The sequence below is a fragment of the Ischnura elegans genome, chromosome 7 (assembly GCF_921293095.1).
Source record: "Ischnura elegans chromosome 7, ioIscEleg1.1, whole genome shotgun sequence".
Taxonomy (NCBI): domain Eukaryota; kingdom Metazoa; phylum Arthropoda; class Insecta; order Odonata; family Coenagrionidae; genus Ischnura; species Ischnura elegans.
The window spans coordinates 41,358,500-41,383,468 of record NC_060252.1 but is presented as its reverse complement, the minus strand read 5'-3'; the positions used below and the strand labels follow the sequence as shown (position 1 = coordinate 41,383,468).

The 24,969-nt window shown below is 36.1% G+C and overlaps 1 protein-coding gene across 1 annotated transcript in view; it reads right to left on the bottom strand.

The window, feature by feature from the left end:
* LOC124162962 (protein O-mannosyl-transferase TMTC2-like) overlaps positions 1 to 24,969 on the bottom strand; it is a 507,991-nt gene that overhangs the window by 78,464 nt on the left and 404,558 nt on the right. The window contains exons 7-8 of the mRNA XM_046539742.1: positions 20,672 to 20,812; positions 11,880 to 11,964 (exon numbers count right to left, since the gene is read on the bottom strand). Coding sequence (XP_046395698.1) covers positions 11,880 to 11,964; positions 20,672 to 20,812 — 226 coding nt within the window. The remainder of the gene's footprint in view (positions 1 to 11,879; positions 11,965 to 20,671; positions 20,813 to 24,969) is intronic.

The following is a 24,969-nucleotide window of genomic DNA, read 5'->3' as shown; positions in this document are numbered from 1 at the left end:
TCTGTTCCAAGGAGTCCTTCGATAAATAAAATACAAGAAAAAATAATGCACCTGCGATGGCTAAATATTTCATTCCTTTTCGCCCATATTAGGAGGTATCACAGGAGGTTTACACGCTCAAATGTTTTCAACTGGCCATCCACATGGAGAAAACCGTTCCAGCTGCTGATTTTGCATGCATCAGAAGCAACCAAACGTATTCTTTTTGGGAAATTTATCATATTCTTTGTCAGGTGGATAATGCCCGAAAAGAATGCGGATAAACACTTGGTGTTGTAGCAAGTGGCATGGAATATTCACATTGGTACAAAAATAAAATACAAAAATACAGTAAGAAAACCTAAATACCATCGAATATGAGGATACAGAATACCAGTCAGACGTTGGTACCATAAAAGAAAAAAAATCGCTTTCCCTCAATATCTCGGGGATTCATATGTTTATATAGATAGATGTTTAAATATGGAATAACTTCGGCTCTGATAAATGCTTTTTTTCGATCGTGCGTGCAATCATTTTCAGTTTTTCATGGTCATTAAAACATAAAATTTCCCCCACGTCACGTTGATTTCCGAATTATCTTATATATAAAAATGAATCGCAAAATGTGTTGGTAAGCGCATAACTCAACAACGCCTGGACCAATTTGGCCAATTCTTTTTTTAAAATGTTCGTTGAAGTCCAAGGATGGTTCTTACGGAGAGAAAAAAATAGAATAATTGCCGGGAAAACCCTAAAAACAGCCCTTTTCTTTTTCACATACAAACGTTTTCTAATCTAAAATAAAAGAAAGTCGAAAATCGTGTTAGTTAGAACACTTATAACTCGAGAACGGCTGCACCGATGTCAATGAGATTTGGTTCTTTGGATTCTTCTCAGGCGGGGTTAACATATAGGCCATTAAAAAAAGGATAATTTCACAAAAAAAATTCATCTCTTTCATATGGACATGCTTTTAGGAGTTATAGTAACACAACAATTGATAAGTCGGTCAAAACTACAAATAAAATAATTTGTTTTGTTTTTACCACGTCAATGACTGAATTTCGTAACAAAATAACATTTTAATTACTACATATATTCAAAATATTAATTAAATTGAAATTAAATTAAAAAAAATTAATTCGAGCTAATTGTAAGCCCAGCCGTGGCCCAGCTCGAGTTGACACTTCACTACCGTGTTTGTAAACAAATCTCCAAGCAATTGTTGACAAACGGTAATGTCCGTGTTCCTGTCGACGAATCGAGTAGTTTTAACTCATTTCCTTGGAATTATTGCAAATTATTTTCAGCGGAAGGTGAGCTCATCAACAAAGCGTTCCAGAATATGATTGATCACCAAAAGAATCAAAGATGGTTTATTTAGCGAGCAAGAACGAAGATGTGGATGACTAAAACGAGGTAAATTCAAATAGTTCGTACTCTGCATTGGTTCGAATCTTTTAAATGTGTTACAAACGAAGACGAAATCACCAACTATCTATCTGAATATTTTAAGTCCTTGGACGTACCTGGCTTACCAAGGCACGATTCACAGAAAAAATGTAGTTTCTGTGTTCATGATCTTTCGAAGCATAAACCAACCATAGCTATCCAACGGAACGTGTTTGGTGATTAAAAAAATTGGTAATGAATGTGACTCACGTAACTTTACTCAAAGGAATTTCAAAGGTGAGGAAGTCCTCATTCCGAAGATTCCATGATCTCAATTCATATGCCCTTATGAGCTTAAACGTATTCAATTTCCAATTCGTGTTACATTCGTGATAACGATTAAAAATCGCATGGTCAGTCTTTCAGTTTTTGTGTTGTTTGTGCTCATGTGCTAATGAAAACCCATGATTTTCTCATGGTCAATTTAACGTGCTATGTTCACGAGTCGATAAACCATCCTCTGTATTTCTTCCTTCACCTCGAGTGCGTAGCTAGGATAGGGGGTTTTGGGCGCAGCTAATACTACGGGTCTGTAGGGTATAGAAAACTCGCTAAGGTAAGCGGGAAGTGTGGGGGCACTTCCCCCAGACATTTTTTAAGATAAATGGTTCAAAATAGTGGGTTTTGCGACTGTGTGATTAGTTAAATATGTTTTGTTTGTTAGTCATCCGTCCCCCTAATATTAATAACAAAATCTTTCATAAAAAAACTCTCTTAAGCTCTTGGGGGGGGGGGGGGGGGTTTATCCCCAAAACCTCCCCTCGCTGCGTCACTGCTTTGCTTCGCTATATTTAATTAGCTTCATCCGCTTCATCTTGTGCCTGATAACAAAGCCAAAAGTGTTGTTTATCAGAAGGTGCTTGACGCAAGACATTAAACCCGAATGTGTAGGGCTCACCGTGGTGCGTTTACGCATGCAGTACGTTTACGCATTGCATTTTTTCCAAACAGAGATACTAAAACTGGCGCGCCTTAAGTCATTTAATGGGAATGCTGCTTCATAGGGGCTTTTCTTTCACGATTTTGAGCATCAGTTAAGCGTCGGTCTGGGGTTGTGTCAACCTGCCCCCTGAATGGGCCAAGTGTATGCAACAGACTTGGACCTAAAAACATTTTTTACAGCTAATAGCGCTAATAGCCAACAACTGAATGCGTATAATTTTTATTTCATGAACTGCTTCATTAAACCACAATGCCCAAAATTTCTTAAGCTAAAACGTAAGAAAATTTATTGAAAAAGATCCGCGTAAACGTGCTTCGATCCACCATGTGTAGATTCAAAAAAGAAAATATCTTTCTGACAAGCAATTTTGGTACTCATTTACGTAGTTTTATTGAATTTGTATCCTTATTTTATTATAATAAATTAAACTTGATTAAAAACGATACAGCCGCTCTTGATTTATAACTGGTGTAAGTAAACTGTAAGTTCATTGATTGTTAGGCGGTACGAAGTTCGCCGGGTCAGCTAGTTTATCAATAAAATTAAATTGTTTCCGGAAACCATAATACCTACGTTTTTTGGGTGGACATGATTTTCCGTTGAGGAAAGGAATAGACTAGTTGGCCGGAGTGATAAGCAAGAATGAGACTACAAATTTTTCATAAGAAGTTGCCGATGGCATCCTAAAAAATAATCGTAAAATAATATAAGTATGAAATGCCGAGGATCGTAAATAGAAACTTTTTATCTTTAAATGGGAGAGAGACATTGTTAATTCATAGATCATAATTAAAATGGTCAAGTTGTCAAAAGTTAAACGTGTAAAAAGCACAGGGAAACTAGCATTGAAAACAGTTCATGCAATGTCCTTTTAAGAATGCAAATGGTATACTGACATACTTTGTGCGTATATAAAATAATGATGTCACAAACATTTTATAGCTATCGCATATTCACGATAAAGTGATAAAATATATATTTCTGTGGCCGTCAATATGGTGCACGCTATCTTTTCTTCAGCCTCTCTAGTAGTAATTAATAACTCCCCCCACATAATGTAGGAATATCATACCTCTGTCGAAAGAGAAACAATACAAGAACCGGAGGACTGAGCCTGAGTTGCTGACCACAATCATATGTTCCGCGGATGGACATGGCTTGCCATACCGACAAAGAGTCGACTACAACACGCCCTCTGCAAACGATTGGTGACTTATAGACTCCGGCGATGGGTTTTGATATAAGGAGCTGATGAGCGCCTCAAATTGATTTTAAGCTGAAAAATGTAATCCTAGTAGCAAGGCATTGCTCATTCGATGAGAATAAGATAAAAAAAACAAAATTTACTATGACATAGTAGCAAAAATGTTAACATAATATCACCACAGTGTAACTTGCAATATAATTCCCAAAGTAAAAATAAAATAAAAATAAACTTGACTTACTCGCGCGGAAATTGAACACAAATGCTATTGACATTTGCTAAGTTGATCGTATTTGAATTGAAGCGAAAAATTATGTATTTCTGTAGCCATCAATATTACTGGAAACTGGTAATAAAAATGCTTCATTAATATAATTTTAAAACTACAAGGAATGCTATCCTACCATACTTATGAGGAAATTAAATATTAATGCTACTGAAATTTGATAGTTAATACATGTTTTAAATACGTTTTCAAAATAATAACTTCCATTATTTACAGGTTCAACTTGGTCTTTTTAAGCCATATCGTTTGTTGGAAGGTCCAATCTATGCTACACGGTGGCATATACTTGCAATGAACTGATAAAATTATGCATTTCTTTGGCCATGAATATGACGAACGAAAACCTTACCATCGCTTCTCTAATTAAAAAAAAACCCTCAATGACATCATGCGGACATCTTGTATCTATGGCGATAAAAAAGGACGATTTTCCAGCCCGAGAACACAGCTTGAGGCGCTGAAAACAACAATAAGTTTCGTAGGTGGACGTGGCTTGCCACTCAAGCAAGGAATCGACTAAAAGAAGGCCTTCACGAACGATAGGCGATGCCGAGATTACTGAAGTTTTGATAAGAAGAGGCGCCGAGGGGCTCAAATTGATCGCACGTTCCCAACGTCCCTTAGGATCCTATCTTCAGCTGGTACGCCCAACCTATCCTCGCCAACCCACCTTCTCAAGGGATAAAGTCAGCGTGAACCGGCACAAACGAATCACGGTATCTCAAGACGAAGAGCTGAAGCCCGACGCTCGAATAAAACTCTGGAAGGTAAGACCTTTCACCAATTTCGTGAGTCGGAACGATAAAATGTTTGGGCCACTTGAATTCCTCTTCCCTATAGCCACGGGCAAACATTCCTTCGCCTACAATATGCCCCCCAGTTTATGCAGCGGACGTCTGAACGGCCTCTGACATTTACAGGAAGCAAAAGGCCATCTATATAAAAATATAAAAGAAATGGTACATGAAAATCCACGAGGCCATACATAGATGATATCGTTTCACATGAGAGTTAAATACTAACTGGCCGCAGAAACGAAAAATTCGCAACGTTGAAGGGCAAAATTGACATTCAAATTGACATCTTAGGCATTTTTACTCCTGAGGAGAAAAATGCCTAAGAATACCATTCTTACCATATATATAACCATCAGATTTATGAAATCATGCAAAATATTGCTATAGTTAATATATACTGATAAGAGTTATGATTCAACAAAGTTTCTAGAACATCAAGGTTTCATTTCCTCAGATATATATCAAGATATTTTTCTTTGCGTTTTAAAGGGATATTAAGTTAACTTTTTGTCACACTAGTTTTCTTGCGCTAAATATTCACATGTTAAGGTTCTGAAAATTAGGCAAATTTATCTATCAATCATGAATAAGAAATGTGACTCTCCTATTTTGAAGATTAAATTTTCCTCTTACGGTTGGTTGGAGCCCATTAACAATTTTTTTCTAATAACTCATTCTCGCTTCTCCTTCTCGTCCCTGTCTTGATTTTTAATTAGCGTAAATTGTCCAACAAAATTTCCTATATTCTTTAGATACTGTAAAATATACTACGTTTATTATTTCCCTCATTAATTTCCCTGAGCCGAAGAAAAGATTAAGTCTTTGCATTTGCTTTGTAACATGGGTCATTCTGTTACATTCTCACTAGATTAGAGAAGTCACGCAATCACGACTGGAATACTATTTTTCACTTTCAATGAAATAATAAATAAATCTGCGTGTATAAAAAATATGACTCCCTAAGGATTGAATCAAAGCTACCGACGCTGTCTTGGGGTAAATCATTCCGATGACAAATCCAGAAATCAGTTTCGGTATAAAGTGGAGAATATTTTGGTCATTTTTATCAGCGTTTGAATCGTACGCTTTCAATTAGCAGAACAATATTTTTTTAACTATCGTTAATTGTCAATTACCGTCAATAATTTTTACTGGATTCAATTATTTTTCCTCGTGATATCATTCAAGATCATTTCAAAATGATGAAAGTGTCCACTGAGATAAAACTCGATACCGAAAAATAACCCCCGCACCTAAAACCTAATTATACTCTTATTTCCTTACTCACGTTATTTCTTCATGCATTTTCAACTAATAGGGATAACCTGATATTCACACTCATGACACAATATCGGAGGGTACATATCTCTTTTTGCAAGTTATCACTTACGTAACAAAAGGTGTTAAAGTTCCAAAATTAATATCTAGTTACAGGATCATCACTGTCGTTTAAATTTAAAAATCTAGTGTAACCGATGATATCAAGCAGTCGAATCACGACTTCTTAATTATGTGCATTAATTTTCAACGGAGTACTTATAGAAACGCCGATAATGTCTGTCTTAGAGAAATACTATCAGGAGTGTATGAGGTTTAACATGAATCCATTGCCCTTGTAGACAATTTAATACGTAAGTATCTAAAGGGGTATTTTTTCCACCCTAAAACTGTATCAAATTATTACACAAATCATTGCTATAATAAGCTGAACAATACGAATACAATACGCGTAAAATCAGGCGCTCAACCAAATATGACAGCGGTGGGCGGATAACAATTTTATTAGTTTCTTTTTTCAGAAAATTCTCATGATGATTAAATAAAATCGGCAAAAAGGTCATCAAACACAGTTTTAATTAATACGCACGCAATTTCAGCGAGGTCATATAAATACTCATAAAATGGTGGAGTAGTCAATGTTAATTGCTTTCAAATGAAATAGAATTTCGAATCCAAACTTGAGTGTGTATTAAAGGCTATTTTGATATGGTTTGTTTGAGCATCCGATCGCAGATGATTAATTTCAAATGAAATTGAAATTTTATACTTTAATTACCCTCAACAAATGTCAATCTGATATGTGATTATTTAAAAGCAAAAATACATATAAATGAATATTCAAACAAAAATATCTGCTAATCCAAAAACAGAACTCGATAAATGTTTAATGAAATTCATCAATACAAAATGTTATGGATCAATAAATCTGCATTTAAAAATTTAATCTAAGAAAGCGATTAAACGAACAAAGAATAATTTCGTATTATGATGATAAAATTTTAAGTGTGAGTGTAACTAAATTGTAATTTTAATGTACGTAATAGAAGTAATAATGAAATTCTTATGGCATTTAGGCTCTGAATTCTTACTCGGGCCGCTTACACCAACATTCATGAAAGCATCGGCATTTGATTTAGTATGGCAATAAAATGCATTATTATTTAAGTTTATATAAAGCTTTGGTATGCAGTGTGGATTTTAGAAAAAATTACATTTAACCTTCATGAATAAACTTTTTCAGGTATACTTATGATCAAAACACACAAGCTTAAGTGCTTTAGGATGTTAAACAATGATGATGGAACAAATATCAAGTGAGAGAAGTTTCCGGAGCCGAAAACTATTGGAGAATAAACATTATATCCTGGAGAGTATGCTGTACACCCTACTTCTGTGAGTTTTTCGTGACGACTGAAAGGCGATTATAGGTTTCGAGACGGACATCTCTTCATTCATCATATTTGAGGCACTGAGCTCAATGGCACATTTTGGTAGAATTTTGGTAGAAGCCCCTAGCAATGGATATCGTTTACATTTGGTCAGTGAGGTACGGAAAGATATTGACCGTTAAAATTCCGGCATTCCGAATAAGTTTAAACGATTCAAGTTCAGATTCCGATATACATCTACATAATACCCCGCAGGCCAACTAAAAGACGTGAGGCAAAAGATGTTAGGACACCAGACGTTTACACATAAAAATGAAGAGCTCTAACGAAGTTAAGATTATCATTTATTAAACTCCTTTATGGTTCGGGGGAAAAACGAATTCCCATATGTATCCGTTCGGCAAAATATCTCTCATAATTTATCGCTTCTATCGGATCTAAAAATGTAGTGTGGCTCTAATATTATGTTCTACGTGTCGCTCTTAATGATATCCAATCTCATTTGTTCAAGAAATCTAAGCCTAGCGTGCAGCCTCCGAGGCTCCGGCGGCTTCCAGCCTAATTCGTTTAAGCAGTGTAGAGTGGACGTTCTACGTGTTGAAATGAAAAGTAGTTTTTTGAATAGTAGCTTTCCGAAACTATTTTATACGTACCACGCGTTTCAGCTCACAGAGCCATCGTTTGTTATAAGACACCTGGTAGAAGGTGTTAAACGAGATGTCTTATCATGTACTAGAAGACTCTGTGACCCGATACACGTCGTACGCTGTACATAATTGTGGAAAAGTGCAACTATCTTTCATTTCAATATTCAAGGAATTTTCTTATCAGTTCATATATAAATGATTTCTCGCTGAGAATATAATGTCTTGGAGGAGAAACATAACCACAAATTCGTCACAATAAATAAAGTGATTATATTGAAGAAAGAAATTAGGCAGCTATGGTGAAATGTTGGTAGAATCTTAAAAAAAAACATAATTAGGAATACTATTTTACCAGGGGGAAACATAATCAACTGTACATTAAATTATCTCGCCCGTCCTGGAAAGATAAACCATCTATATTCAGAGGTTAAGCCTGAGGAAAATTTACAGCATCCTCGATTTTGCCATTATAATACCGATGTGGCAGCTTTCTCCACTCGAGACGGCGTTTATAGGCCTAGAATCACGTATGCTGGAGGGTTCTCCGTACCGTTCTAATGATTAATTCATGCACACGGTGGGATGCAGTGATATCTAAAAAGCACCGTCTTTGACCTCTGAAAGAGGACTTGAGAGACGCATATACCTGTAAGAGCTACGTTGTAAAAGGCAGCAAGCAGAGGACGAAAGTGTAAGGGCTGGTGTACTTTATTCTCCTTCCAAGAGGTCCACATTGTGGGAGGAACCCCAGGGTACATGGAAGGTGAAGCCCGAGAAAAGGGTGTTATAAATTCGAATCTATTATGTATAAAGGAGTGCGACCAAAGGTAAGCAGACTGCATTATGTGTTCGGAGACCTTTTTTAAACTCCACCACGTTCTTTTATTCCCTACCAATCCCTTCGGCTCAAAAACCCACGCGGCACAATGGAGCCTGGGAAGGGAAAGTGATAACAGTGTTTACGTTAGCTTTTCCTTTTCTTATCCACTTTCTCCTCCGCATGCTAACATTTTTTTAACGATGTTTCTTTGGCTGAAAATTTTAAGGGTCTCATGGGCTTGCCAATTTTGTCGGTCTCCAATTTTATTCTTCTTTTTCTTCTTCCATGGACTATATTGAGACTAATACCGTAGCCTGAAGCTTGTGATCTTTAGCCTATAAGCTTAGTTATCTGTTTATAATAGAAGACTTGGGGAAAAGAGCTATTCTCCCGCAAATTTGTCTCCAAAACTTCTAGGCGGCTAGGTCAAGTGTCAGGTGATAAGATTGGGGAGTTAGGATTAAACACGTTAAACTGTCTAAGAAGTTTCAAAAGTGATACGTTCCCTTCATGAGACATTTGGTCGCCCTATTTTTGGATGCATATGATAATGATACGGTCATAGCTCGCAAATACTTCCTTTAGAGGATTGAAAATATGATCTTTGACATCGTTCATTAATTGATCCGTGACTGCTAAACACTTTTCTATCACTTTCCTTCAATCACTTATAAATTTCAATCTTGGAGAAATCCTGAAACTTTTTACTCTAAACCAATTTTAATGACGTTAAACCTAAAAATATAGCATTGATTTACTACTACATTCTATGGATATAATAGTCATCTTTTGTGATCATAAGCATTGCACTTGTCTAAGCATCCTGTTTTAAAATATGATAATTATAACAATGCAATATGACCAATAATGTGGTAGTGTCAATTTTCAACGACATATGCACTACAATACCCATGGTTATAAATAATTTGACTCCGACTCTTCGGTCAAAGATATTTGTTAGGAATAAAATTTAGGCATACTAAATATAAAAGCGAAAGCCATAAAATGGAGGAGCACATTATCACGCTATAGTTTTCAAAGTAGAACCACCACAAATGAAATCATAATACTATTCTCAGGGGGATTGCATTCAGCTGATACCTAATAAGCGAAATTCCATTAATTTAAAAATAGCTATTCAACCAAGCACCATACTAAAAAACAAAGGCAATATTTATTCCTTTTGTTCGGATCAGGATCCAATCAACTTCTCGACCCATGAAGCCCACAATTGTCGTTCATTTTGTTTTATGATACCAGCTAGTTTCGCTGACAATGAATGAAATTGCACTTAAATTATTAATTACGCTTTTTTTTGACCAAACGCGATTCACGGGTGAGCATTAATTATGCTGTTTTAATCAATGGTAATGGAGAGCGACAATTCATTAACGGAACACTTCATTTGAAGGAAATTAGAATCATTGAAGGTGATGCGACGGCTTCCACGGTGTTGCGTAATGAATCGTAGAATCTTTCAGGGTTTCCAACCGTGCTCGTTGTTTATAGTGACAACTAATTTGCCAGCGTTCCATGAGGCGTCTTTGCCTGTTCGGCTAATATGATTATGACCAAGACGACGGGGCTCTGTAAGATGGACCACTTCCATGTTAAGACACCTGCTGGAGCGCAGGTGAGACTATTGTCACTATGCACAAAAAACACCGTTGGAAACCTTTAAAAAACCGTTGGAAAATTTTATTAGTATCATTGGTTCGGATAACAGTATGGGCCTTCAGAGATACAATCTTGCTGAGATGAGAGCCCAACGACACCTTGAGGATAAGGATAGGTACGAGAACGGAGAATATCGACACCGTCATGAAAGACACGCTAGTTACCACTATCGAAACCTACTTTACTTTGCCTAGTTAAGTGGGGGATTATTTTTTGTGTACAAATAATCACAATATATTTCTCAAGATGGCAAGGAGAACAGCTAGACGGTTTCTTTTTCTCTTTTTTTCGTAGGAAAGCGTGCACCACTGCCGCCAAATCGTACTAACAAATAATTCCCATTCACGATTTTGAAAACATTTTTTAAATCTATCTCAAACAATATCACATTCACATTATTTTTAACCAACAACGCAATTTTGATATCATAGAAGATAAAAACCTCAATTTTTAATATTGATTAAACGTTGAAAATGTTATTAAATGACCTTTGATTTATTTTCTCGCGTAATGTGAAAATTGAATATTTTTCAAAAGGTAAAGTGTATTTATAGTTTCAATTGATACAAAAGTGTATTCAGAAAATTAATAAAATATTTTAATTCATGAAAGGGAAATTCATCTTGAAATGCATACCATAGAGTCTCAGAAAAATACTTTTCGGTGTGTAAGGAAAAAATCAAAAAACTGTAAAACAGTTGAACATGTCCAATTTGAAAACGGAGAAACAAAAAAAAAACGCTCTTGCTTTATCAAAATACAGCTGGAAGTAAAATTTTAGCAGAAAATATCGGGATACACTTAGAGAAAGACATAAATTAGCCCTTTGTCACTTATGGCAACTGGCCCTGGTCTAAGGCGTTAAGAAAACATTTAACAGTGCGAAAAATCCACAGAAGAAAAATCAATCGCCTTGACCGGGATTCGAACCCGGATCCCTCGATTTCCGGCCGAGTGCTTTAGCCAGTTAAGCTACCGAGGCATCATTCTCCCCTGTGGAAATTTCCGGGTTCGAATCCCGGTCAAGGCGAATGATTTTTCTTCTGTGGATTTTTCGCACTATTTGTGCATTGCGGGTGACTCCGTAAAAAGTTATCACCGTGGCTAGTCCCGGTATACTTTCATAAAAACATTTAACATTTGATGGGATTCACAATTTTTGGTTCAAAAGGCCCGTTTCTTCTAGACAGTATGCTTTCCTTTTTTGATCTTTAACGCTTTGATAACCTAATTTTATTGCACTAAAATTTATGAGTGACACAAAGAATCTCGAAACACTTGATTGCAAAACAATCGACGAAACGCGAGCGTAAACAAATGCCGATATTGACTCAAATAATTAGCGTGAAAACACAGTCATCAAAATGGTAACGGCAATGCTTTCTAACCAAAGGAAACTTACCGAAGTGTTGGAAGACGCTGGAGTCATTAGGGGCAAGCTCTTTGGCTCGCAGGAACCACTGCTCAGCCTCCATCAGTCTCGTTTTCTGCATTTCGCCAATGGATTGTTTTTTCCCCACGAGGAACAGGCATGAAACGAAAAGAAAATAAAAAAGTTAAAGATAATACAGATAAATCATGCTCAAATGTAGCCTTAACAGCGGCTTTTAGAGAAAATGTTAAAAATCTACGATCTATTCAACCTAATATAAGTTTGGAAATAAATTTAACTATGATAAACGTAAATAAAATACTTACGAGATTTTATTTTCAGTTTTAAACTACTACTTACTATAATTCTTGCTACTTCATATTCAAATAGTAAAAAACCTATACAACTACTCTGCACTCGGCAGGAGTATTACAATTGAAGAAACCATTTTTTTTGCATATTTTTACACTACTTATCTCAAACCAAGATCATTAGTTCGAGATAAATAAAAAAAAGGTTTTCACATAAATCGAGAAGCGAGGCAACGGGAATGAAAATGTTTATGAAAATACTAACATTTGTGGATTCATTTTCAGATCGCTTTTTAATTCAGATTCGAAGTTTGGTTCATGAAATTAGTACTATCTACGCAATAATGGCCTCGAGTGAATGATAAATGAGAGAAAAAATATGATAAACATCCCAAAAGTAAGGTCAATAGAGGTTTTTATGGTATACAGCTCAGCGAGAATAGTAAGGATATAAGTACCTTAAGAGGAAGAAATTTTAAGTAAAGAAAATGGAGGGTAAATGATAAATTGAATAAGTTGAATTGAATAAATGAAGGGTAAGGATAGTCACAGAGGAAGGTAACAATGAATTGTTTGAGAAGCTGTGTAGTAATGGGTTACCAGAAGATCAAGATCGGGAATTTCCTCCATAGTATAGAAATGCTAAGGTTGATTTCCTACAGCGCCATATTTCTACATTCCACATGCAAGTTTACTCTTCTACTTGAAGTGCTTAAATGATTCAACTAATTATTCGTCCATCCTTCCGGCCTCTTTTGGGGAACCTTTTGATCAATTTTCCCTTAGATTTTATTTCTAACGTCATTATAGTGTCTAATGATGCAGTCAATCCTTATCTTATTATTTAAAAAAGAGCCGAATGATAATGGAAGAAGGATGATTGAGACATAGAATTCAATGAAATTTGTCTATTTTGATAAGTAATTAATAATTTTTTGTTCAGTCCTTGAAAAGGTTTGGCTACACTTGTTTCTGAAAATTATCACTCTGTGTAAAATATATACTCATAACTTTTATCCAAATAATTTTAAGGGAGACACATTGTGCATTTATGTGCATTTATGTGCATTGAGCAGTAGAAACTAATGAAGTGAAGTCATAAGAGTTACTTGTCTATGATCACTTGATAAGTCTCCGTGGCAGAAAAGTAAGGACCAAAATAGATATGGAACGATAACAAAGCTCCATGAGATGCTGAGAAGGATCGTGTTCTCAGGTAAAGGCCAAATTAAACTTATTAGTGCATTAAACTTCTTACCAAACATTGAATATCAGCTTCCACTAAATTCAAGAAAGCGTAATATTATATCAAATAAATATTATTGGTTTGACCGCGATGAAAAATGTTCATAGCTTAAATAGGCTGCCAAAATATAATTAATTGATTGTAAGAGAATGAACAAGACATTATTACAGTTGATAACAAGATAATCGAAAGATTTTCCAAAGAAACTAAAAGCCATAATTATGATTAGGAACGCATTATGATCAAAAGTTAAATAATATGAACTAAAAATTAGTTGTTCGAAGAAAATAAATACTTGCAATAACTTAATTAGGCTACATTGTGCAATTAAATTGAGTGCATGAGAATAAACAAGGCATTGTACGATTTTATATCACGATAAGAAAACTGGCTGATAAAGAAAACAAAAACCTTAATTAATATTAGGGTAAAAATACAATCAGACGTTAAATTACATTAAATTAAAATTGATAGCTCGAGGAAAATGAAAACTTTCAATACTTTGAATATGCTGTAGGAATTGTAAGAGGAAGAACAGGGCATACACCACTAGGTATCACAATAACCAAAAGAGATCAGAGATAAAACAAAAGCTTTAATTATGATCAGGAAAGATAATGATCAAGAGCTAAATGACATCAACTAAAAATTAGTAGTTTGAGGAAAATTAAAACTTCCAATAGCTTAAATATGTAGCAAAAATATAATGAGCGGTGTGTATGAAAGTAAACAAGACACTATACGAGTTGATAACTCGATAAGGTAACTTGTTGATGAAGAAAACAAAAGCTTCAATTAATGTCAGGCACAAATTCGATCAGGCGCTCAATTATATCTACTAAAATTTGGTAGTACAAGGAAAATGAAAACTTTCAATAACTTGAATATGCTATAGGAATGAAGTAGATTAAATTGTAAGAGGAAGAACAGGGTGTACACCACTTGGAAGCACAAAAATAAGCAAATGAGTTCATAGGTTAAACAAAAGCCCCAATTATGATCAGGAACGATAACAAAGCTCCTTGTTATGACAGGAAGCCAAGTGTACCTCGAAAACGTCGAAGTCAAGCGTGTTAGCAGCCGTGTAGGATGTCATACTCAGCGGATGCGTGTGCCTTAAGAGGAGAGGGGCTTGAGATGAGGACTACCGTATCGTCGGGGTATTAATTAAGAACACGGCCGTGAGGGAGGCAAGAGAGTAAGTGGGATGTCGGTACGGAACCCTCGCGATCCTCTCTCCCCCCAAATACGAGGACGTGTTTACTCAGTGAAGTGCGCTGAAGCAGGGGGAGAAAAAGAGAGATTCTAAGAAGAAGGGGAGAACGCAAGGGCATGACATAGCTTTTTGAACTGCCCAGGGCAGAAGCCAAGTAGGACGCCACTACTCCGAAAAAAATTAGATAGCTATGAATTTAAAGCCTGAATCCCACGATCATTTTATCCGTCATTTCCGAGCGATCACTATCGCGATCATTACAGTGATCATTCGCAAATGATCGTCGCCGGTAATTGTTTCCCGCGAACACTCTAATGATGAGGATTCCCATTACTTTTTTTTCATCACTCGTACGGTCGCTTTTTCCGACGCTAAAAACCATCACTAAAACCCCGTATCAGCCAATCATAACGGATGCCCAAATGGATAGACAAAAACGATATATATTTTCGTTATGCGGGTCCGATGACTACTAACTGTGATATCGGAAGTGATAGCGAAAGTCGACGGCGGGAGGGAGCGTGTGATTCAGAAAAATGACCACTCGAGCGATCACTTTTCCGGTCGCGAAAAGCGATCGCTATAGTGATCACCTTCCGCGACGAAAGAAAATGATGGCGTGATTCAGGCTAAATCATAGCAATGAAATATTAAATTCCAGGCGTAATGAGTTGGACCTTCACCATGCACAAGGAAAGAAAATTTACGTTTATATCTAATGTATTTATTTATGCTATAACTGGTTTCAATGAATTGGTGTGCCTAGGGATGGTTTTTACGCGTAGAAATGGGTGGTTAGATAAAGAACAGGTAATATACTCTTGTGTTGGTTTACTCATCCGTAATAACAGTAATGTCACGATGAACCTGTCAACAACCTTTTATCTTCCTCATATAAAATAATTAAAAACTGTGATGCTTAATTATAAAAACGATAGGCAAAATTATGCTTACGCGTTCCATTGACAATGTATTCTTCTAAAAATATTTAATATATATCGAGGTGTTAGAAAGAAGTTTCTTGTCCCAATCTCACCCCTTGAAGACTAATTCTAATAATGTCATTGCCCTTTGGTAAAACTTTTGTGGCATCATTTTCCCAACAATAGAGAAATTCCACACTCATTGCCCCCACCTTAACCAGTGCGAACTGAGTACTTATGGCAAGCAACACACTAGAGAGACCGTGGCAATTTTCGGCACAGAGGGATAAGAAGAAAGGCCAAGTGTGAAGCGGGGGTAACTGTGGCCCCGGCTGAAGAGCATGCGAGAAGAACCCACGAGACAAAGCCTTAAAAGGCAGCATATTTGGTGAGGGTGAGAAAGACCACGCATGGGGGATAAGATTGGGGATGAGGGTTTAGGGGGAGGGGAACGGAAGCTGTGCCTGTAGGTTTGGGCATAAGTTAATGTAGGGGGAAGGGATGGCGTAAAACTCAAGTAGGCGTACAGAAGTCAGGTGGTTAAAGAATCCTCTCTTAACAGGGTGATCCTTATCGGGGGAAGGAATAGAAAGAGGGGTAAAGGTCGGGACTGGAGGGGGAAGGGTTCGTTTTTGGGGCTCTTCGGAGTGCCGTCAGCTTCTCTTACCGATCGGCCAAGTGTGTGCTCGTTCTAACGACTTTAATTATCTCATAATTATCAAGGAGCCTCTCGAAATAAGGAGAAGGAGGAAGTCTTCGGAAGGCTTGAGGATGATGAGGTAAGGCCCAAGGGGGTTAAGGAGGGCGTAAGATGCAGGAAAAGAGACCGGAGAAATTAAGCGTTACAAAGGGTGGAGTGAAGTAGAAACGCAAGCATATGCAAGTAGCTCGGTACGTAACCAGAAGGTTATATTCGGACTCAGAATCGAAAAATAAATAGGAGTTTATTGATTAAAACTAAAAATAAATCTTTCCACTGGCTTATCAAATAATATACAGGGAAACGGATATTTTAGCGGAGGTGAGCAAAAACGCAAATTTTCAAATGGCGCTTATTTAAGCATAAACATGAAAATCTCATCAGTGCCAATACATATCTTACAGATGGAAACCTACCTTAATCGGTTGAATACTATAATAGACGATCAAATATATTGGCATATAATACGAAATGTAACAACCTATACCGAAAAATGGAGTTTATAAGAATTAGTGTCCCCGCTATTGGTCTCATTTGTTGATGAATCGCGGATGGATGCCACATCAAAAAAATTTCCAAGGTGATGCTGAAAGATCACTTAACCACGTGGACCCACCCTGAGTACCAGTTTCCGAAAAATTACCACAGTAACGGATATTCTAATCGCTAACTTAACTAGAAAGTTATATCAGCCATGTCGCACTGTTTCCATACATATCTACTCCAGCACTCGCGTTAAAGAGTATTTCGTTGTAAATGGTTGAGCGAATTGCTTGTTATCTAGATAAATTATTATGCACACATAATATCTTCATAATTAATAATTTAAGTTCCCATATCTATATAATTGCATCAGTTTTCATTCAGTAATACACATCCATAATGGAGTTAGAGGTAACATAAATTATTATGCAATGCTTAATTTAGCATTCGATTTCTTGTTAAAGCATAAGAGGTCATTTTTTTAGGTAAAAGTTCAAATTTTGAAACAAACTTTTCATGCGCCTCATAATTTGACAAGATCCGAGTATACATAATATGTTATATGCTATTTTAATGATAACCATTCAAACTATGTGGGACTACTTTTGGCGGAGACGAGAAAAGGGGAAGATAATGTACAAATATACGAGAATGAAATAGACAATTTTCAAGAACGTCACCTATCAGCAATCATTCCTGAAAGGGAAACTTTTATCTCAATTATGAAAGTTTTTATGGGCCTTGAAGCACCTTGATTTGAAGGCGAAAGCCAAAGAGATTTTCAGCCAGCAATTAAATTCCCAACTTGTGGCCCAAAGTTGTAAAATTTATCACAATTATGCCAATTTTGGCAATTTTTACTCAGATCGGGGAGGATTTAATTTGGAGCCGGAACCTCAAGAACAAGTTTCGTGCGAAACCGAAAAACTTGGGAAACGCGAGTATGAGAAAGTTGTGGACTTGAAAGAAGGGAGAAGAGACCATTGGTTGAAATTCCCTAGTTTCCAGCCCTTTGAAAATCAGTTATTTTCGTTCAGAAGTCTTCAACTGCGCAAAGGTCGAGAGCATTAGATTATCAAAGAACCTTATCATTTGGAATCAGATTCAAGGAATTATTTGAACACGAAAGCAATAAATTTGAACGAAATGGAAGAGTACTCAGAGAATTGCCTTAACTTTTAAGAAACCTCAAATCATTTCGCCATTTACACTCAAAAGTATGAAAATTGTGGATTTTTTAAACCTCTTCTCCCTTTAAACTTAGAGATATTTCATTATAAAGAGGTTAATGGGGGCAAAACCCTAAAAACATACGGAATATCCATTTTAAACGAAAAGGATCTTATAGCGTCTATCTATTTTGATTTCAAAGAAAGGAGAGACACCAATGGTTGAAATGCCTTATTTTCCATTCGTTTGAAAATCAGTTATTTTCGCCCAAAAGTCTTCATTTGCAAAAAGATCGAGAGCATGAGATTATCAAGGAACATTATATTTAGAATCAAGGAACCTTTCCTTTAGAATCAGATTCGAATTAATATATAAAAACCAAAGCAATATATTTGAAGTAAATGGAAAATAATGTAGGATTTACCTCATCATTTAACAAGAATCAAACTATTACACGATATTTATACAGAAAATATTTAAAATATGGATGTTTGAAACCTCTCTTTGCTTTAAATTTTGAGAGGTTTCATTTTAAGTGAGTTGCATGGGAGCTAGGCCCTAAAAACCGACGGAGTATCAATTTTAAACGCAGTATATCTCTGATATAGTGTGTACCTATTTTGATTAAAAAGGCTGTTATTTTAAATATACATAAAGTAAAAACGGTGTCTCAAATAATAGACAGAATATTAGAGGCAGCCGTTAGAAATGCAAATCATATTCTTTTCAGAAAATATATTTAAAGAGCCTTAAAGAGAAGGAAAAAGGAGAATTGTCAAACAAATGGAACGAAATAAAGTTTGGAATAGGAGCTGAGTGAAAAATTATGAAGTAGGGAATTATGGACACTATCATCAATGAGCACTTAATGAAGTAAATCTGATCTTAATGATTAAATCTTGGGAGAAAAAAAATCGCCGTCCCTCACCAAACATCCTCCTGTGGAATGCTTGTGCAATTAAAAGGTACGACTTGCAATAGGTACGACTTGCAATAGGGATAAATAATTTCATAGAAAGTACCAGTGGTGGTAATTTTACTTCAATGGATGGGGAAACAAGATATTAAAATCTTGTCTGAAATTTTATGGCATACTTCTTCCAGTATTAATAACAGACTTGCTGAAGTAAATGGAATGCCTTAAAATTATACTTAAAAAACGTGGCCCAAAATGTAGCTAAAAAGTTGAAAGTTGGTTTCTTAAGGATTTTTTAACAGAAACTGAAAGGAAATAAAAAGGAGGTGGAGAGCTAATGGATATTCTCAGCTGTATTAACCGAGAGAAGAAAACTAAAATTTAATTGCTATTGCAGGGTTCATTAGGAGCATTAAAGAAAATAAGTAATTCCTCACACAAAATACTCGAAGTAGATCAATGTCATGAAGGTTATTCCTTATTCATCTCATCCCATGTGAAGAATTGAACCAATAAGCATGCAATGTCATATTTTAACAAATTTTGAAATATGAAAATAAAAACACCTTCATTAAAAGGCAATTCCATCACATAATTGATACAATTATAAGGATACATTATGGTCAGAGCAGCGTAAATGTTCCATGAAAGATTGCTCTGAACCAAGAGCCCCTCATGCTTCATGAGCCAATTCCAAAACGCCGCGCCACGAATAGATGAAAATATAAACTGTGTAACACCATTGATGTTGGATCTAACTGCCTCAATAGTAAGGTACATTAAGGGGCATATTTGTTTACGCAAATCACCAAAAGCAAGGCACGTTATCCCCACGACAAATATTTCGAAAAACTTCATTATATAAGTCCAACCTCAGAAAAAACATTTCGGAGAATACAGTTCATTGAGAAAGGGTGTACCAATTAAGGAAGGTTCGTTTGGAAGAGATAACTTTAAGGTCATATAAAAAGTTGCTTCACGCTTTATCTGGTAGAATTCCAACAAGCACAAAGTAAAAAAAAATTACTGGTAATTTTTCATAAGTACTTCATTTTTACTTAACGACCGATCGAATGAGTAAACGTTCTCCAATTTTTCTTATCGCCCCACCATCATATCCGATCATCAGTTTCCGTCGGTAAGTCTACTTACCTGACCCTCGGCCCACCCAATCCATTAAATTCTATGCCCTTCATGATCGAATCATTGCCAACAAAATCGTGCTCCTATGACAATCACCATGCCCATTTTTTAACGAAATGCTTTTAGAAGAAGTTACTTGAAGAAAACGTAAAATGTATCATAACCGGTCGTGGAGTGAAATTTAAGTATTTTTGATAAAAATTCCAATTACTTAAAGACAATTACTATTAAGAAAGTATGCTAAAAATTGAAGCGTATTTGATAATTTACCCCACGATAGCCCAAATATATTTTTAAACAATACCTTAGTGCGGATGTTTTATGCTGAGAACGTCTACTTATGTATTCAAAAGCAGTGCAGTATTCTTTTGCTTTAACTGGCAGACTAGTCCCAGATCAAATAAAGATCAAATCAAAGTATTTCTCACCAGAAGATGATTAAACCGATAAAACCATAAATTTTGAGGAGACACAAAGTATAATTTTCATTCACGCAAAATGTTCGGCAAGTTTCACAAATTAATCCTGGAAGCCGCCAGCTCAATTAAAGTTATTTATTTTTTTAATTTTTGAAAATTAAAAAAATTGATTTAAAAAAACAGCTCCCAAGGGCCTTGTCTCCATAAGAATGCTTTTCTCGTGAAATAAATTTTCGTCTAGTGAATTGCCCCCAGGTCTCACAGCAACAGCACAGCCACCATTGATATTACTCACGTTTTTCGCCAGCATCTTCCCGTAGGTCAGATGTGCCGGGACGTGGTCTGGTTTCACCTGCAGGGCCGCTTTGTACCACCTCTCTGCCTCGGCATATTCCCGCAGAAGGTAGTGCGCCTCTCCCAGCATGTTGTAGAGACTCTGCAAAGGGATAGTAAACCGGTTTTGATATGCATAAAATTACGTGGCCGCAGCCATCAAAAGAGCCCGTGCATCGCAATCTCCGGCTCGGGAGATGGAGATACGAACGTGCCACGGCCTTGCACAAAAGAGTAAAGCCCTGACCACGGCGGAGCGAAGGGAAATTGAAACCCTTTTTCTTCCACAAAGGTACGAATAAAAAAACAGCTGATTAACCTCTATTGGGACACACAAGGGATGAACACAACGTACACCGACGTCCTTTGAAACAACCGCGGATAAATTGGGTTGCGTTTGTTCTCGTACTCTGCATATAGGTGACAAGGAAAATCTTGATTTCCGCAATTTCGAAAAATTCCTCAACAATAATGAATCTCAAACAACCTCATAGTTCAGTTTGTTTAAAATACAATTTGCAGATCTAGTGTTGTAATTTAATGGTGTTCTTTACGGTGCTAGTCAAATGTTTTTTCACATATCTTTTCATCAAAAATATATTTCCCGCATAGGAATGACCCACTTGAAATAGTATCAAGGTCAGTTAAGAATTGACCACACACTGAGAATACTTCCAAAACGATGCCACATTGAGAAAGTTGGCAACTTATAAAATCCACTTAAATTTGTTTGGTAAATCTAAACCGGTTTCAACACTATTTATATTCTAGAAAATAACACAGGAATGTGGAGTTTAAAAAGATATCAACTTATTTAAGTAACCATTAACAAATCCCGCAAAGCTAGCACATGCACTACTGAATATATTTTTTAAAATTAACTAACCTAATTACGTTAAGTAATTATGATATTCGTAATTCTTCTCGATAATTAAACTTCTATATTATATCAGTATCTTGTTGTGTAGGGCCTAGGTATTGGTGTAATATTAAATATAGGGGTCAACAAAAAATATATAAACATATAGATACATATCCAGTGATATCTATTATTTACCCATGTTCTTATAAAAAGGAGGATATTAATTTCAACAATAATATGACTCACGTTGACGCATGATGTCTTAGATTCAACTAGAGAATATAGATTGCTTTTCGAAAGAAAAGTCAATCCATTCGCGAACGTGATCCGTTGATTAATGAAATTGATTTATGCATATTTCCTTTATTGTTCAATATAAGATGATCGTAAAAAGTCAATCCGGAAGATAGACCTAAACGGAATATATTCAATAGACTTGAAAATTAGGCAAACGCCGCATGAACAGCAGCTGGACACACATGGCGCCGTATATTTTTTAAAATAATGGCCATTAACCCAGATTAATGGCGAACATTATGAATTAGAAAATAAGCTGCAAATAGGATTTTGGGATTATTATAAGACTATAGTCCGTTAATTTACACGTTGAAATACTAAGCACTCAAGTGGACTACTTATGAAAATATACACGAGCGTAAATTCATAGTTAACAATATGGTATCCTAATCAGGCTTATTAAATCAAACATTGAAATAAATTATATTTTGTGCTAGCAACATCCATTTTAGTGGCCTTTTTGTCTTTATTTTCAGCATTAATTTTGAAAACACATTTCATACTCCACTTAAAAAAATAAAGGATAAATCACTCTTGATTCTCTTATTCATCGATAAATGGCTCATTTTCGCAATTTCCCAACTAGATATTTAATCTCACAATGGGCAATAAAAATACCAAATAAATAAGCACAAATAAGAGCATGTCGATCAATATGGTCCGTGTTACCCTGATATATGACGAATTCTCAGATCGGTCCTCCCTACGTATATGTGAACACAAACTGAACGGAGAGTGTCATGCGATATTTACGATAGAATCATTGAATAATTAAAGAAAGAAATATGCTTCGCTCAAAACTAACATTCCACGCTACACCATCATTAGAGGATAAGAAATTTGTATTACATTATGAACTAACTCAATAACATTTCCGAATTCCAAAATCGTACTTTTAGGTCCTCACTCAATAAAATGAGCTCATAATAAATGCCCTCATGAGTTGCAAATAAAAAAAATGCGAACATCTCATGCTAAGTTTGCAAACAGCGACTTCTTCAAAACCTTCAAGTAATGCTGGCATCCTCCACTTCAGCATTACAGATTTGTAATTAGGTTTCAGGAGGTATTACGGAAAATCAACACATTGAGCACACCAATTGGGTCATTGAACGTAGATATATTCTTAATGTGCTCCCTAGTATTTTTTTAGTAAGGTAAGACATGAAGAAAAGTGACCAATGGGAAGAGAAATAAGTCACGGAGACATCAGTCTGGCTAAAGGAAAGAACTGAACCACAATTTATACCCCTGGTTCCTATATCGTACGCTTTACCATTAACTTGACCCAATTACAACAATTTCGCAGGTACATCACTAATTACTGGGAGGATAGGTAGGGTTGGGGCGAGAAGTTGAGTTTGGCAGGTAAGAACTAGAAGTGAACAAAGGGAAGGAGGTCTAGGGTGATTTTCGCGTTGGAGAAAAGGAGATTTTATAACTTAAGTGAAATTTTCCCCACAATTACAAGATGCAATCGTGCGGTTTAAAAAAAAACCGTTAAACTCACTATCACCAAAACTCCTAAAAGATGAGATGTAAATCATTAATTATGAATTAGCGCTTCAAAATTGCATATCTCTAACCATCTGTGGTAATTACTCATTGAACTTATGATACTTTGTTTATACCAACAAAACTCAAAATATGTAGCAGTATACTTTAAAGCGTACGGTGATGCTGCAACTGAAGTGTGGCAAAGAGCTCTCGCATAGCAGTAGAGGACCAATTGTTGCTATAAATTTTACAGAGTTGCGCTATATACCGAAGTTGTACGAACTCTCAACTACCATGCATTGTAATGAATAGAGCTGAGATATCCCTGAAAAGGCCTCTGAATGCAAAAGATCAACTAGAGCCATCTACCGAGCAACGACAGTGCTACGGCCAAATGTTCTAGAACGCGAGAGAAAGTTTTGGGAAGGTGATACAAGATGCTGAAATGAGGGTGGAAAAATATGTAATTTTCGGGAGCCGAGTGCAAGCGTTTACGTTGGCGATGAGATGTGGAAATGAAATGGAAGACACGGCGTTGCAAGAATCGGCAAAGGTTAGCTAGCAATCCCACGGGAGAAGGAAAGGTAACACAGTCAGAATGAAAGAGAAGCAAAGATAACCGAAGAACGAAACAAGAAAGCGACTGGGGAATTCCACGTCGCAGGCTAAAACAAAATTGAGCGAAGAACTTTCCGCAAAATAAATGAAACAATGTCACGGGAATAGGGAATATGAATTGAAAGGAATGGAAAGGGAATAACATTTTTCTCGCTACGCGCACCCAGATACAAAAGACGCTTTCACACTCTTGGAGAATAGGACGCGCTTTCTTACTTGCAAAAATCTCTTAACATCACCTCAAGAGACTCCAGCAAGTTTTGCTAACAATAATACCAATACACTTTCCCAAAATTTAGCCTAAAATAATTCCCAAAATAGTCCCACCAGAGATCAAATCACCATTATCTCTTGTGTGTTTTCAAAATGCTTTGGTGAGGTAAGATAAGGGTACGATAATATAATATAAAATACTGAAAATCGTTTTCATTTAATTACGTGATTACGGTGAGCATGTGGGCTGATTATCGAAGGGTCAATAGTTAAAAAAAAACTGGGTTTCAATACCCCCAAATCAAATTCCTCGAATTGCCAGGTGACCCAGGGAATTTATCTGCATCCCCTCTTCTAAATTTGTAGAATTCATGCAGTTTCAGCTTAGTCTGGGATGATATCTTCAGTCATCTACCCGAATCAAACTTCAAAATATATCATAAGTGAATGAGGTCTTAAACTATTCAATAGCACAGCCAGGGATGAATACAATGAATATAATAATGCCAATGCATAATGCAATAATTCATGAAACAATGCACACATATGTATGTGAATTAATTAAATTATAACAAGATACCGAAGACCAACCATGAAAACGAAAATTAAAACCTGAAACCTAGACTGCTAATCATATATCTATAAGTGTCTTGCATACTCCTTGAAGTTCATAAAGTTAAGGACTTAAAATTCAATTAACTATACGGCACACAACCAGCACATTAAAAAAAATATGAAAGAGTATACACTGCTTATAAGATTTGTTTCTTACG